The 17,679-nt window shown below is 43.2% G+C and overlaps 1 protein-coding gene across 1 annotated transcript in view; it reads left to right on the forward strand.

The window, feature by feature from the left end:
• The window catches only part of LOC138521816 (complement C4-B-like), a 528,615-nt gene that overhangs the window by 317,485 nt on the left and 193,451 nt on the right, over positions 1 to 17,679 (forward strand). Inside the window, exons 18-21 of the mRNA XM_069634932.1 lie at positions 7,278 to 7,389; positions 12,921 to 12,991; positions 14,963 to 15,102; positions 15,709 to 15,927. Coding sequence (XP_069491033.1) covers positions 7,278 to 7,389; positions 12,921 to 12,991; positions 14,963 to 15,102; positions 15,709 to 15,927 — 542 coding nt within the window. The remainder of the gene's footprint in view (positions 1 to 7,277; positions 7,390 to 12,920; positions 12,992 to 14,962; positions 15,103 to 15,708; positions 15,928 to 17,679) is intronic.

A 17,679-nucleotide genomic window follows, 5' to 3' on the forward strand; every position in this document is an offset into this window, starting at 1 on the left:
GATATTACATTAGAGTCTGCATGTAATTTTGGTGAACTGTGGTCCACTTAACTAATATGATCAAATCCTGCTACACACTCAAGTTCCTACAACTCCTCGCCGAAACCACCTACAACTTGCACTGTGTTAGCGCAACATAAATTGCGGCAAGCTTATGACAACTTAACAGTTGCCGGTGAGATTGACGACGAGGCTATGGACTTCATGAATACCAGTAATAAGCAGACGCGCAATTCACAAGAAGTCAAGTACATATGTTCCAATACCGGTGACTTAATCCAACTTCATGATGAAGGTCACACAGAGTTAGCTGCAAATGAAACAGCTTCAGCCACAATACAAGAGACAGAAGTACAACCGGCAAAAGACCCTGAGTTATCGAAATCCCCAATCATGTTTGACAAGTCTGCATCTGTCTCCTCTAATAGATCCTTATCATTTGTCGCGCCCACGCCTCGTCGATCCAAATTCAATGACATAATCGAGGAACGTTCCTATTTCATTCATGAACATCAACCAAATTCATTGCACAATCGATTTTCCTTTCCAGAAGCTCCTGCGTTAAATAATACATTAAGTGCAATGAACACAGCACTACTTACCATCGCCAAGCTATACGAGTCTCTAGATGAGAAAGTAAATAGACAAACAAACGTCACTGTTGATGCAGCTAACAGCAGATTCAAAAGACCGATGCACCCAGCTTAATATGGTAAATAACCAATTGAAACATACTAATTCTACAAGAGATATCAATTGGAACGGATATTTACAGCAATAAGGGAAGGCGATGAACTCCATAATCTAGGTCCTGAAATTGAGGAATAAGTAGGAACTTGAGTGAACTTGAGAAATACTTTCTCTGACAGGAATACTCTGTGTTCTGTTTGTTAAAGGTTGACATTTTGATTTTGTTTAACCAATAAAACAATAAAAAAAAATCAATTTAATAGTACAGGGATCAGACTAAATTAGTGAAACATCGAGGCAACAAGATAGGGCCATTGATCATGAGAGTATCAATGTTACAAAAACAAACCTCCCCTCTCACACCAAACTTGCAGGCTCAACAGCAGTAACTCAATTAAACATAGATCCTCTAGAAAATCTTCCGACACCAGTAAGGGAGATAACAGTTGAGTCGACAAAGAATTTAACCCAAACAGAGAGTGGTAATGGGAATGGGAATGGTGCTACTTTAGGCCCCTCAATATTAAAACCATGTAACCCATTTAACATGTTCTGTAATGACTCAAAAAAGATAGGGGGGAATGTGATACCCCCAACAGCTCAACAAAAAAGGACAATTATATAACCAAAAACGGTCCGAGTTAAAAACCTATCCAAAACAAGGAAGTTTGTAAGAGCTGTATCAACCTCAATGAAAAAGAAGACGATCAACAACACAATAAAGTTAAATCAACCTAAGTCACAAACAGTGAGCTACAAACCGCTAGACGAACTGGTGGCCCTAATAGCTCTAGCACCCTCTTCAGTTCCCAACGTGAAATGCAATACAGCTGAGGCAGTGGCCCCAGCGCCGCCCATTGCTCCCATTGTGCAATTTAAGATACCCCAGGCTGTGGAATTAGAAAGATCTGAAAGATCAAGGGCATTGCATCCAACCATACAAGAGCTGCACGATGAAATAAGGTCCTCTATCGCGCTGTACGTAAAAGAGAATAAGGAAACAGCTCAGAATACTTGCATTAGGCAGCCTATGCAACCAACAATCCCAGGCATGAATTTACTCCTAAAATGACCCAATGCGATCCAGGAAGGGCCCCCAAATGACAAACTATATGCTGGTGCACATAGAACCAAAAATGGTGCACATCAAAATGACTGTTCTGCCTTCATAACTCATTCAGACAGAAGACTTCCATCTCCATTAGAGAACAAATGGGATCAGTACAAAAACAACCACTGGCTGTTAATAAAATGCAGAAGCCATCTGTAGTTGACCTATGATTTAAATCGAACAAGTATTTTAAACATCTGCTCAGAAATACCAGCCCTAGAAGACCTGACTTCAGCAGATATCGGACTGGTCGAATTTATTGACCTAAAAATGTAGGGGCAGCAAGACTCAATCAGGGGTGGTACTAAACACACTCTGGCAAGCAAGGTCATCTCTTTATAATATAGGATTCTGATTAAATCAGGATTTCTCACTAAGCAAAGAGCTAGTACAAACACAAGAACTAGCCAGGACGAGAACCTATGGGTAAATATTAAATGAGGAACAGAATACAATTCAAAATTCAGATAGTCAGGATAAATGGCAAAATCAGGCATATGAGAAAAGATTATAACTATTTGTCGCAAGTGAAAAAATCAGCCTAGTATCATGGAACACGAGAGGGCACAGACATTATATCAATTCTAAATGCGATGAATTGCTCAGTTATGACCTCACAGTGTTCCAGGAAACTTGGCTCCTTGCAACTCCAATATGGGATTCGAATAACATATTAAAATTCCCGGCCATAAAATCGGCCCAGGGTCGGCCAATGGCAGGCCTTCTTATGGCCTTCAAAAAAGATAAAAACTTTAAAATTCAATCGCATGCTACCCATTCTCCATGGTTTCAAGTAGCAAAAATACAAAGAGGCTTCCTTAGCCTTGCCATGGTAAATATATACTGGGGGAAAAAACATCTTACTCCAGATATTTTCTTTGATCATCTAAGTTCCATTCTGGATAAACTACTAATGGATGATAGAATAGATCATACCCTGGTTATGGGAGATCTAAATTTCACCTATTAGCCAATGAAGGCTCAAAGCAAACCGTGGATGAAGAACGCTGTGCCACTCTTATGGCAGAAAGAAATCATGTAATGTTGAATGGTACCGTTCCAGGAGACATTCCACCATGCATAACATGGCATAGAGATAGTCAACAGGCCATTTTGGATTATATTTATGCAGATGCATGTTTCCTCAACAGAGTAATATTCCCGAACATTAAACCTTCTGTACCGAGCGATCATAACCAGTTATGTTCAACATGGGCTGGGTCAGACACCAAACAAAAATCAATCATAAATGGTGACATGACTAATTTGACGATTAATAATGCAGGAAATCGAGTCAGATGGAATAAAACAAATCTAGCTCGATTTGAAGAAAAATTGATAAATTCGTACCAAGGAAATGAAGCTCAAGATCATACATGTTATGTAGGCTCAATGCAAATATTTAAGCAGGGAGGGTCTCATGTGCAACGTCGCAATAATGGACATTTCCGTGGCTTCGACTATGAACTGAAGGAAAAAAAGACTCTTTTACGAAAAGATCTTTGAAATTTGAAATACGTATCACCTATTAGGAGATTCCTGCAGATAAAACAATTGAAGTACACCTATAAAAGCTGGCAACGAGGAAGACGAGCCACCCAATATCAAAATGATGGCGAGTCTATGATGAAACAGATCATTTTAAAGACCTCGGGTGGAATATGGGCCCTCTTAAATGGAGCTGCACAACAAACACAATCTACTGTCCAAATTAACCCCATAAATGAATGTGCATGGAGAGCCCATTATGGCAAGGTCTATCGGACCCCCTTCCCAGAATTACATTGTGGCACTTACAACATAACTCTTGAACATAAATTTGTCTTTGATGTAGCCGATATACAACACTGCATTTCAAAGCTGAGCTCCTCTCCTGCTGCCGGTCCTTATGGGCTACACAATTGCATGATGAAGCACAATCCTAAGGCTTGGGCCCGAATCTTATACGTGATCTTTATCAATATTATGAAAACTGGAATAATTCCACTATCGTGAAAATCATCAATCATCCTACCAATATTTAAGAAGGGAAATCGAGTAGATCCGAATTTGTATAGGCCCATTGCACTCCTCGATTGTCTGGGAACATTTTTTGCCCGGTTGGTTTTAGAATGGCTAAATGTTAGGAAATTGAGAGATCCATTCCACACTGGTTTTGTTTCAGGAATAGGAACAGCTATTAACTTGATAACATTAAACACCATTATTCATCATTAAAAACAACAGAAGCAGGCCATATATTTGGCCTTTGTGGACGTACGGTCTGCATTTGATCTCGTTCCAACAGAGCTGCTGTATAAACAACGTACAGAACAAGGGTGTCCATGGTTTATACTAAAATTGAAAATAGAGCTACATACAACCACAGCTATACAGGTCCGATTAAGGAATGATGGCCTTCTGTCCAGGCCGATAGAAACACAGCAGGGGTTGAAACAAGGTTGTTTATTAGCCTCCGCTTTATTTAACTTTTTAATTTCAGACATAGGTACATGCTTTAAAGGTCTGATAACTGATGCACCTAGACTCCAGGGGAATATCAATAAATTGGATACTCTATGCTTATGATATGGTTGTTATTTCCAAAACGCCCAGAGGACTACGAACAATGTTGAGTGCATTGGACAAATATGCCCAAAGAAATTGCATCAACATTTATACTACAAAAACACAAGTGATGCAATGTGGCACTGCCAAACACAGAAATAAATACAACCAGTGGCAGCTACAGAATATCCATCTACAGAGAGTGGCATCATATATATACCTATGAATCTGTGTGAATAATCATCCACGAGACATGTCTCATGAAGACCGTATAAAAATGAAACAATTTACAGCTCAATCACAAGCTACTGTAATAAGAGCAACATTTTTGCAAATTCACCATAGAGCCACTGATTGTGTATTACAAACAAAAGTTCGTACCGATTATACTCTATGGTACAGAAACAAAAACATATCAACCATATACTTATTGGTCAAAATTAGAAGGTTCATATTGGAAGAAAGCTCTCGGATTGCCAATGTCAATATCATCACCAATGATCAGACATGAGTTGGGTCTCATATCTCTCTACACCATCTATAAATGGAAACTGTGCTCATTGTACAGAAAGTGCAAAATGGGAGAAAATGGAAATGATCTTAAGGTATCCGAAAACATCAAATGCTGACTTTGTTAAGACATGGCGCTTACAAGCGCAAAGGGCTTTGCACGTAGCTGGTATGTCAGAAACCCTATTAATAGGGTTTCTAGATAAAGCTAAGTTGAAAATATGGACATACGACTGGATTCAAACTAGAGGATGTTGTATGCAACTTCAAAAATGTAATCAAAATCCATTTTGTTTAAGAAAATATGGCAAGCCTGAGTCTTATCTCATGCAATCACCACCCTCTTATCATCGTGCAGACTTTTTGCGCTTTAGGCTAAGCATCTGGCTCACTAAGGTAATACTATATAAATGGAAAATGATCTCACTAGAAAAACGAAGCTGTCGATTTTGTAAAAAGGCGACTGAAACTATGAAGCACTTAATGGTACATTGCGTTGAATTATCAGTCTTAAGAACTAGATATTTTAAATGTATGTTTCACACCAGATCAATTATGGGCAGCAATATTTCATACCAACAGAAAATGTGCAAGATACGCCATCATTAATTATCTTAAAAATATAAAGATCGCTGCAAAATATGTGACAACCAAAAAGAATGGATAAGAAAAGGAAATAAGGGAAATAAAAGATTTGATAGTATGCAATAGCACACAAGAAAGGATTATATAGGTATGGGTTGAGATGTTCATTTGTTGTTATATATGTTTTATTACTCATGGTTTTTATATTAATTTGAAGATCAATTATATGAATAATTGTATTGTAAATGTATTGTGACTGTTTTGAAATGTTATGTTTATTTTTCTATGTTAAAATGTCGAACTATATCGACCAAAACAACCAATAATAAAAAAAATTTAAAAATAAAAAGTACATGCATGGATTCCTATGCAGCGAACCATGCGTGTGCCCATCCGAAAATGGTTCTATGTTTTTATATTGCCAGGTTTTTATTCACTGAGTTTTTTGCTGAATATTTTTGGCTTAAAAAACTCATCAAATGTTTTTATTTTATTTGGGGGATTTGTCCCCTGACCCCCTTCCCAATTAACTGGTCCCTATGCCCCACATCCCCTACCCCTCATATACCCTTACCCCCCCCATACATTTCGATGAGTTTTTTCAGGCAAAAAAAAAGCCTGGAGATGTAACAACGTGATACCCTGAAAATGATGCACCCACTAGAAACACGGGCAGCACAGTGGATACATGTTTGAGCCACAGCACCGGGAAAAATGGCAGTAGAAATGATACACATTTTACACATTGTGCCAAGACATATATTGACACCACTTTTTAGATTCGGTTTCAGGCGGTTTCATGTGCATCGTTGGCCCCGGGCTAGTTGGTAGAATAAAGGGACCAGAATGCATAGAATGAAATCAGGACTGGAGTGACTACTTCCGCCCGCCAATGGATCAGTTGAGAACCCTGCCCCCGCCTCCCATATAATCTGCTCCTCACTCACCCCTAGCTGAGTCATTGTTGAGGCCAAGTGAGGTCATGACATGGGATTGTGAGATCAGTAAAGTTTCCACTCAACTAATCTTCCCCTTGAACCATATTGAGTGGTTTGCCGTCTCTCATTGACCAAATACCAGTAGGCCTCTTTACCGGCCCACCCACAATCTGGTCTACAACGTGCCAGACACTCATCTCTTAAGAAAAACTTACCGGTCTCCTTCACAGGGTCTCCTTCACAGAAATTACACACTTCTAACACTATCTTTCAATGAAAGGGCTTCTGGAAGTTTCCAAGAATTCCAAACCTCTTGCCACTTCTGATAATGGCAGACGCCGTAACCTTACTAGGTTTAATTAATTAATGGTCATGGGTGAAGTACAATACCTGGTTGGAAAGAAAGCCAATACGATTTGGGAAGACGATAAAAGAAGATAATAGAAGGATAATGCAGTAGCTGACATGTCAGATGCATTGTCCCCATTGGCTGTGACTGCTATGCCCCCTGCAGATGGCCATGGCTCATTGGCTGATCATCTCATATCACGCGTTCTGGCTCATGAATGCCTCAATGGGGAGAGAATTTGGCCAATAATTGCTTAAGGGATACCTAGCTCAGTTTACCGTACTCCGAATGTTTCAGTGCTCTCAACATTTTGTCCATATCAAACTTTTGCTCTTTGCCCATGTATCGGTCAGGATTCTGACTTTACGGGAAAGCGATGATACAACCACTGTTGCCATCAAGATTAGCACCGGAATGTATTTGGATGGCGACATGGTATGGCTTCGAGATAGATGGGACATAGTCACATGATCCCATGTGTGCTACATATATTTCAAGATCTGCCTTACTGAACTTACCAGTCAATCTTCTTTCGGTTCCACTGCAGTTCACCAGGCAGAAGAAGACGAAGACTACGAGGACGAAGACAACATCAATACAAGGTCTTTGTTCCCTGAAAGCTGGCTGTGGAAGACAGTGAACGTGAACAAAAAGCACATGTAAGGAAGCTGCCATTTAACTATTGCAATGCCTGTGATGTTGGTACTGTTGGTATTGTTCCCCACATCAACGCAGAGCCTAACAGTGATCTGAATGGGTGTCTTCTTGCCTTAATCAATGCGACCACATGCTCATGTCGGTCAGCACTGTCTGCATTGGATCTCATAATCGATAACATTGGAGTAGTCGTTGCTCTAGCAATCCACTTCCTCTTTTCTGTCCCACTGCCACTGCATTTACCGGCAAAACCAGCAAATGCTTGATCACAACTTACCATTTCATGGTATATTTCTTTTTTTATTTATTTTGTGTGACATACTTAAAGGTTTAACTTTACACACTATGCTTGAATTTCTACAATCATACAATGTAATTAATGGCCAGATGTATATTTGTCCGATGCAGTCATACGCAGTAGAGACTGCCTGCTTTTCCTTATGTGACCGCTAGAGGGAGCTGTTGCCTTAGGAAATATATTAGGCCAGCACTTTAGCCCATGTAAACAGGCTTTCACACTAGCCAATATATAATGCATTAAAATAAAGCACAAATAAAATTAATCTTTTTACAGTTTTCTTACAATTCATCATGGTAAAACTGGTGTCAAATCAAGCATCATACTTTATGTCCTTAAGGTAGCTTACATAAATCAGAGTCCCTAATTTAAGCACTGCAATCGTTACCGCCAAGTTATTTCCATTTAACAACGTACCCAAAATTCATCTGTTCTAATCATTTCAATTCTAAGAAAAAAACGCCTCTAATAGAGATAATAGTAATCAACCAGTTTATCACAATCTGTCAATATGTGGCGTGATGTCTCAATCGCGCCAGGCGATAGGGGATTTCTGGCAGATGCACTTCTCTTTAGGCAGGCCTGATCTTGGGCCCAAAACCGCAAGAGAAAGCAACTGTTGGAATCGTAATAGCATACACTTGCGCCTTGATCACCATTTTCTGTATAGGCGCATTATAAATAACCAACACATATAAACAAACTCTAAGGATGGCAATTTATGATATTTGTATGGTTTTCCCATGACATAAGTCACTGGTATTAACTCTTGGGAATTTCTACCCGCTTCACAGACATATTGTGCTGATAATCCAGTGAGCTGCCTTTTTGATTAATTCTTTCATTAACAATTCAAAAGAGGCTACTCTCTCAGGCCGCACTCTGGGGTAGCAAACAATATTTTAAGTTAACGCGTAAGATCTCTAATCATACAGCAAAGCAGCGGTCTCCATAATCTCAAATATGAGGCAATGCAGTGGCAATTCATTATGTGTTAACAACTTTTGCATGAATAGCAAACTTTTAATCTTTGCCAAAGCAATGAGATGGTGGATGCCAAATTCCAGCCTTGTAGTGTGTATACGACCCCCTGTTTGAGAGCCCCAGCACCTTACGCCAGAAAGACCCTTTTAGTTTATCGAAATGGGAAAACTCAATCTCTCCAAAGTGTCTAAAAGCCCATAACAAAACATTGCTTAATGTAGCAGCAAGTATGAAGCTGGAGTCGATATGTGTTTTCCTTTGTAGTAGGAACACAAGTCTGTTTGGTTTTATGTGATTTTTTCGATTAGTACCCGGCGCAGGGAGTGTGGCGGCCTCCCAGCCAGTGAGGCGGGGACGTCATTTCACCAAATTGCCAGGGGTAGCGGAAGTGACATCACATGACCTTTGACCCCTGATGACATCACAGGAAGTGACACCATTTGACCCCACCCTGAAGAGATATCGCGGCAAGCGATGGAACACGACCTTTCACCCGTTGACAAAACAAGAAGTAGCATCACATAGCATTTTACACCACGAAAGATATGGTTAAGATATCACTATAATGTGATGTACATTTCATACAAGAATGGATCGCCGTATGTATCGTTAAGATGAGTGTGTATAGGTCCATATTACCAAATTACTGTGAATGCAAGCAGACGTTCATGACCAAATGATAATGATGTGTTATTATATAGCACTTACGCTTAAGCGCTTTATATAGAAAAAAATATACACACAATATCACCCAACCTGTGTTGGTACTCATTTATCGACTTCAGAAGGATGAAAGGCTGAGTTGAGGCGTTTAAGAACAGACTAAATCAGTGACTCACCCCCTAAATTGTGCCTGAAATAAACATTTAATGAGCCTAGCAATGATTGTATAGAATTACAGAAAGACACATTATTTGGTACTCCTATTCTTTATTATTTAGGGTCAGTGCTGAAAGTGTTAGACTTGTGGCACTCCTGTTCTTATGTTTCTTCTTTTTTAAGGGGCCTGAATAAGAAAGCCAGCCACTCCAAAAAGTAAAGAGCCACATGGTGCTGGCTACAGCCCAGGAGCTGGCATTACATAAAAAATAAAAAAAATAAAAAAGTCTTTTTTTTTGTTACTTTTTTTTTTAGAGGTCGCCAGGGAGACCACAGAGGTTGTTGTGACAACCCCTACATGACGTCCCTGCAGTGAGGAGGCTCAGAATGGGGTCTTCACCATACAGTAAAGACCCCATTCCGACTCTCCTAAGAGTGAGAGAGGCCGCCATCTGCCCTCGCTTGGAATCAGCTAAGTGTGCTTCCCCGCATCCCCTTACCTTGCACTGCCTTCTCCCTCGACAGAGCCGGGAACACTAATATTCCTGGTGCGTCCCCATCATGGCAATGGCTGCCATGAAAATGGAGAAGGGACTAAATGCAGTTCCCTTCTCCCTGATCCATGGCAGCCATCTTGATTTGTAGTTTTATCTCAAGCTGAGAAACGGCAAACACTATTAGTACTTGGTACAACGTGCCCAGGGTACTAAGAGCAATATAACCCTTGCAGGGGGTGGAGGGGGAATTACCTGAATGGTAATGCCCTTCGCTTGGTTTATAATGCTTAAATATTAAAGGCTGCATGCAAAATGACAGAATTGTTTTGGGACGATTTGGTGCAGGTTTTAATATTTGAATTATATCACTATTCAGCCCCGCACCTCCCTGAAAACCAATGTCCCACTCAAAATTGGGGGGGTTTCTCCCCCCAATTTCCCCTTTAATCCATGCCCCCTCTCTGCCATAACCATGCCTGCCCACCCCCCCCACAGAGAGATCAACGCACAGACTCAAACACAGACAAACACACACGCCAAAACACAGAACATACACACAGGCACGCAGACAAACACTCACCTCACAGCCGACTTCTGTCTTCTCCCGGCCGTCCTCAACGCACCTCTCAGCCCCTGCGTGCACTCGTGTGCGGCAGGGGCGTGACAGTTAGATTTAGAAAGACCGCTTTCGAGAAAATGAAATACACTATTTCACTTAATAACATCTGTTCCCACCTACTAATGAGGGCTAGAGCAATTAAAATCTTTAACCCACTTCTCAGTGCTGGTCGGGGTGAGATTATTTAATTTATAGCGGTGCCGATATCTAGCAATGGTGTAGAACCCCCTCTTCGGTGAAACCTACAGTCTATCAGGGTTACTAAATGTGGAAGGTCTTCCTTGCACCAACCCCTAACTGGCTCTTCGCCTTGCTGGGGAAAGACATTTGGCTGTAACAATGAAAATTACTTGCGTGTTTACAGATAACGATTACCTCTTATTTTATCTCCTAATCTCCTGGCTTGCTCGCCAACTTTGTTGTGGCGATAATCTGTATTGCACGTCGTTAGCACCACCCCTGCTCCAAACCAATGTTGGTTGCTACGGGTTTTCATAGGTTCCCAAAGTTGTCCAGACGCATCTCAACCCGTGTTATTATAAAACATATGCACCAGTTTGAGTAAGCCCAGCAGGATTCCCCAATCTACTAGATTTTGCCAAAGCCTCGGCCTATCAACTTTATCAAATGCTAGACTATAATCCGCAAATGTTACATTTAATGGTGGCCCAACCCCGGCCAGGGGCCTATTTATTAAGGATTTCAAGAAGTATATGTTATGGCTGGCAGCAAAGCCCTTGCAGAGGTTCTTAATTATCCGACCGCTTCTAAATTATCCGACCGCGGCTGAATTTGCCGCGGCCGGAACGTTCGCATGAGAAAGGTGCGAACTATCAAAAGTTTGCACCCTTCTCATGCAAAAACACATACATACTCACACCACACACACAACACACACAACACACCCATAACACCCCCCCCAACCACACCCTCAACACACCCCCAACATAAACAAGCCCCACTTACCTTCTTCTTCACGCTGGGTCCATGCAGTGCCAGTTCCCTTTCACTTCCGTGATCGGGAACCTGCGCCGCAGGGACCTTTTCTTTTCTTTTCTTTTCTGAGCGGGGCGATGCGAGGGACAGCCCCACAGCCCCTGTTTTTTTTTTACAATACTACCACCAAAGGATCGAACTTTTGGTGTTCGAACCTTTGGTGGTGGCATTTTTAGACCTCATGGCTCATGCGAACCATTAGATTCAGTCAAAACGACCAATACCCTTGCAGAAGCCCGTCTGCAGAAATGTCAGGCATTTACCATTTCATGGTATATGCTTACACATGCGACGCATGCATGTGGCAGGCTTGTCCTTTTGCGTACCACGGTCCCTATGATCAATGATGTAGAGAAAAGAACAGGTGTTGGCCCAGTGTCCACTCCAAAGATACATATATGTCCTGGCTTTTGCATTCAATAGACCAGCACAAAGGCACTAGTAGCCATGACCTTTTCTTATAGTACATATTAGTCCACAGTAACCTTTCCCTAACCATAATACACCCTAAAATGAGTTGCATTTGGTCCCATCGTATCCCGCGCGATCATCCTACAATCTTGAACTGGGTGGTCAGTCAAAATCTCGAAAACAAAATCTCAAATGACAAAAAGCACGAAACAAAAATCTCGAAAAAAAAAATATCGAATTTTTTATTTATTTATTTTTATATTTGTTTTTGGGGTCAGGTAAGTAAAAAAAGGGGTAAAATAAAAAAAAAATGAAAAAAGGGAGGTTGGGGGGGAACCCCCCATTTTAAAAAAAAACGCATTGAAAAAAAATTCGATATTTTTTTTTTCGAGATTTTTGAATTCGTGCTTTTTTTTTCGAGATTTTGTATTCGAGATTTTCACTATAAACCCATGAACTGATGCATCCAAAGGGAGCAGAGATTCCCATGGATACGTGACCGTGATATTCGGAAACCATAGGACCCTAATCGCTAGCATAGCTCACTCACCTCTATGTGATGTTTATTTATTTTGTAATTTGTTTCTGGCGCAACAAACTGGCCCGAAGGCATACGGGTGCCAAGGGCAGAGGTCCTGAACACATATGGAAAAGACAAAGACAGACCTAGCCTGGACACTATCAAGTAGAAGCGATGAATTGGCTAGCCAAATAAATGCGTTTTGAGTTTTTTCTTAAAGACACCAAGGGACTCACAACTTCTGAGATCCAGGGTCAAGGCGTTACACTTTGTGGGTGCCGCTAACCCAAAACGCACATTTATTGACAAAAACACGGTTGGTCATGGGGACTTCTAAGAGTTTGAGATTATTGGACTCATGTTGTTTTATCCTTTTGAATGTTTTTCAGTGAAAGGAACTTTCTTCCTCACTCCATCACCACGTGGGAGATCCAGGCCATCAGCGTGTCCAAGGAGAGAGGTGAGCGACTGAAGGTCTGACGCAGGGGCTTGGGCTTCGTTGGGCATAACTCGTGGCCTGTAAGGGAATATTCCCAGTCGAGCCCAAGCAGTGTCTATATAAGCCCTCCATTTATGAGAACCTGACCTCCGACTGAGTGCTCGGACACAGTGGGGTGCACTGCTAGCTAGACGCGTGACTAATCCAGGCCGTAGGTGTTAGGTAATATCCGACGGAATGGACGATACGACATTATTCATTGGCCATTTTATTTCTGTGCATTTCTTTTCCTGGAAAACTTTGGCTGAAAAAAATGAATTAAAAAACCTGGGTTTGGGGGGTTGAGGGAGGGGTAGGGCATACGAGGGGCCGGGGAAAGGAAATGAATGAAAGGGAAGGGGGATTTGGGAGGGAACGTCCAATAATAAAATAAATACAAATTTCAGTTTTTTCAGCCAAAGAATTTCTGCAAAAACCTCAGCAGAAGAAAAATGGGGATGAATGAACATAGAACCGTAAAAGACATAGGGGGTCATTCCGAGTATGGCGGTAGGGGGTTAACGGCACCGATAAGGATGCCGGTGCTGTTAAACCCCTACTGCCGCATTCCGAGGTCCCTTAGCGGGTCCCATTGGGCCGGCTGGTTTTACCAGCCGCCCTTAGCAGGACCCGCTAAGGGACCAGAGAGCTAATAACGGGCCCATAATTTGCGGGCCCGTCATTAGCTCCTTCCCCATTCCCATTGTGCCCTCTGGGGGCTCGAATGGGAATGGGGAATGGTTTTCGGAATGGGGACTTACCGGGTCCGCAAGGGTCGGAATGTCCCGGTAAATCCCCATTCCGACACCACGAACCCGGACACAGGTTTGGAGGCAGCCATGTTGCTATTAGCACCATGGCTACCTCCAAACTCATAATGACCCCCATAGAAATACCAGCTGGCCATTGGCCAACCATTGCAAGCACTGAGCCACGCTCCAGCCCGCAAGCACGTTTGAGTTTGCCTGCTTAGGACTGTTGATGAATTAACCCGTAGGGGACCTGTTCTGCCAGGCATCTTTATAAACTGTGGACGCATGTATAGAGAATACCCTAATGTCGCACGGTCACGCCAGAAGAGTTTCCGTAGTTGCAGATACAGAAACCTGCGGCTCATCACCTATTAATCCAATAGGGAGACCGGCAGCAGAGTCAGAAACAGGTTGTATTCCACACAGCTGGACAGAGGTGGGCTGCCTAGTATCTCCCTGCCAAAATGGAGGCCCCTGAGCACAGGAACCGAAGGGTCGTTACATATTTTTACACAATGAACCCCATACAGAAAAGCTATTATGATACATTTAGTCGATTACATTAACAGTGGACTTCCAAAGTAAATCCTTTGGAAAATGACTCAACTAGGCCATGTCTATTCCCTTGCAGTTTGGTATTGAACCCAGGGACTCTCGTCATATACCTGCCTCTAGAACAACCTTTGTCTCTCCAGATGTTTGGATGTACAACTCCCATCAACCCTAGCCACAACAGTCAATCGTGAAGGATCATGGGAGTTGTAGTCCAAACCATCTGGAGAGCCGCAGGTTGCAGGCCCCTGCTGTAGAACTAATCTCTCACCAGTGGACCACGCTTCTTTATTCAGAGGTTGTTCTGTAACCCGTAAACTCCCGACTCCACTATTTAGCTCCCTTTACCAAACCACACCTTTATCCCTGACACCTTGGACCATGGACTCTCGAGCATTGATTGGTTATGATAGGATTGGTTATTTATAACACGCTTAATACCACGAGGTTGCTAAGCGCGGACCCGGGGATCGAACCTGTGTTGCTCTGTGCCGTCTTGCTTCCAAGGCGAGCACGTTGCCCCTGAGCTATCCTCTAGTGATACGCCTGGGTGCATCCCAAAGCACTCCACACAAGGCAACTCCTTAGTATCCATCTGTAGATTAAACAAGTGTGTTCCTGACTCTCTTTCTCAATGCTTTTTCCATAGGATTCTGCATTGCTGAACCTGTGAAAGTTAAGGTCTTCCAGCCGTTCCATATTTACCTGACCCTCCCTTATTCTGTGAAGCGATTTGAGCAGATGGAAATCCGGCCAACGCTCTACAACTACTTAGATCATGCTCTTCAGGTAAGTGGATATCCGGAGAACCAAACACTCGCAATGGTTGCACTGATAAGAGGGTCTGGAGGGGAGCTAATCAGAGTACCGTGAGAGGTTTACACCGGCAGTGCGGGGGATGCTGGGGCAGTGGATTTAGCTACTGATGCCTAATTATCACCCCCCCACCGCCTCCCTTCCCTGCCCAAAGAATTCCCCCTCAAGCTCCTCACCACACACACACTTTCCTGAGCCGTCCACGACTTCCCTCTTCGGCTTCGCTGCACTTGTCATCTGCTGCGTGCACCTGTGTGCATCCCGGGGCATGACAGTTCGATTTAGAAAGACTGCTCGGATCGGTCTCAGAGTGTTCACTCCACATCAATTCCACCAGTACAATGGGCCTAGTAATTAAAAGACTTCAAGTGTTCTGATCTCGTATATGCTCTAGTACCAATGGTCTATTTGGGCATGTTCTCTTCTGGTCCTAACTCTTTATGTGTTTTGCAGTCTCTCTCCCTCAAGGAGAACCGCCATCACACGTTTGTGTTAGCAACACTTATCAAAGATTAATCACTAACAATGTGTTATGTTTCCTTTCCCTCCTCACTGCCCTGTGGACCTCATCTCTATTAGGTGCGGGTTACCTTGGATAAAATAGATGGACTTTGCAGCCCGGCAACGGCTGAAGGGGCAGAAAAAACGATGGTTCTGGTGCCCAACAACTCTGCAGTCACGGTGCCCTTTTCCATTGTGCCCATGACGAAGCTGAACATCCCCATCACGGTGACCGCTCGAGGCCGGGATGACAAGGGAGACTATGCGGACAGAATCACCAAGATCCTGAAGATCGCCGTGAGTAGCTCTCTGGTGGTTGTTCTCCCCCTTCTCCAGCATCTCTTCTCTCATCATCCCCCCAATCTTCTTTTTAACATCTTCTTCCAATAGTTGGATACCTTTGCCTATTACTTTTGTCACAGAGTTTGCCGAATAGGGACAGCACCCAAGGCAAGTTGATCGGAACAACCCAAGCCATGTGCTCAAAGTTGCAAAAGAATGCCTCAGGTTCTTCTCCTTCTAGGCACCACTGTAGAATGGTGATTGGTGGTGCAATGACTCCCCATTGTGTTTGGTCTATTAGAGCCGCCTGAGCGGAGATCAACCTGCCGATGATCGTCTCGAGTGTCAGTAGTCCTGGATACGGGCTGGCAGCACTGTCCTCTTCAATCATACCTGTGACTCCTTCAGACCCCAACTGAGGATCCTTCGGGTTGATAAACATGTCTGTGCTTGGTGCAATCAGATTCCTGGCCAGCGGAGGGTCAGCGTTTCTGGTTTGGCATGGTGGTAAGGTCTAGAGCCGAGACTGGACTCGCCACGGCCTCCTCTGCCTGATCAGGCCCAACTGCTGTAGGTTGGGATCAGTGCTGCAACCTGAGTCTTCTTCATCCTCCTGGTTGGTATCAGATCTTTAGCCATCCAAACCATTGTCCATCTGAGTTCTGGAGAGTTGGGCCTCCTATGGAGGTAGCTGCAGCCACACGTTACACCAATTTTTAAGGAGTGCGCCCATTGGGGAAACGCCACAAGACAAGTTGATCTGAATAACGCAAGTCTTTTTTTAGTTAACCAAAGAATGATGTGGTTCAGGTAGGTGAAGGTTAGTCGGGTAGCTATAGCTGATGGGGGTGAGGGGTGTGCAAGGAAATGTGGGCTTGAGGTCCGTAGAGTCAATGTTTTCTTGGATGGTCATGACGGCACACTTGAACAGGGAAGACAATTCAATCAGGTGGTTCTGAAACCTTAATGGCATGCCAAAGAAACAATCGGAAAATGACATCTGCAATAATGAATCGCAAGCAATGAAAATACCTCTTCCAAAGTTCCAGTCTTGGACTTGTTCTGGCCCTGCTCTAATGTCCAGTGGAACACTCTGTTATCTACCTTCATCTTGCAGGTTTTCAGAGTTCCCGAACCCACTTCAGAGAGTCCATGGTAAAGGCCTTCTGAGGCTGACGCATCACAGCTTGGCTTTGGCTTACGTATTCTTCCAGACGTCTGCGTCAGAGGTGGGCATTTCACCACACTGACCAGTTCTCCTGGGGGTTTCATGGGGTGTGTGCTGTCACCTAACTTCCTCCTTTTTCTAAGAACTTTTTCCCTGGCACCCCCCTCCTTTGCTACCCCAGACATAGCCACTCTGTCCCTCAGCGAGATTCCAGTCTTTTATCGCTTCCCACCTCTGAAGTCTGCTCAGGGCTGACCAGGTCTGTCAGAACCTCCCTCGTCTCTCTGGCTACAAAGCAGGGGCTGGGGGCTGGTCTCCTCCACCTTCTCAGATCTTGGAACTCTTTCTATCCCCTCTTCCTCCTCCCCAGGTGGTAGTGGTGCTCTACTTCTCCAACCTCCCCGACTCCTCCTCTCCAGATACCTCGACCCTGCTTAACCTCCTCAATAACTTCCCGTCGAGGTTGCATTAATTCTCCTTTCAACCTTAGAATACATTCTCCTACAACTTCCTCAATAATTCTCCATCAAACCTCCTCAATACCTTCCTGTCTAGATGGTAGCCAATCTCCTTTCACCCTACTCAACATTTCAGCTTTC

Source organism: Ambystoma mexicanum, chromosome 13, assembly GCF_040938575.1.
Source record: "Ambystoma mexicanum isolate Mex_15411 chromosome 13, UKY_AmexF1_1, whole genome shotgun sequence".
Lineage (NCBI taxonomy): Eukaryota > Metazoa > Chordata > Amphibia > Caudata > Ambystomatidae > Ambystoma > Ambystoma mexicanum.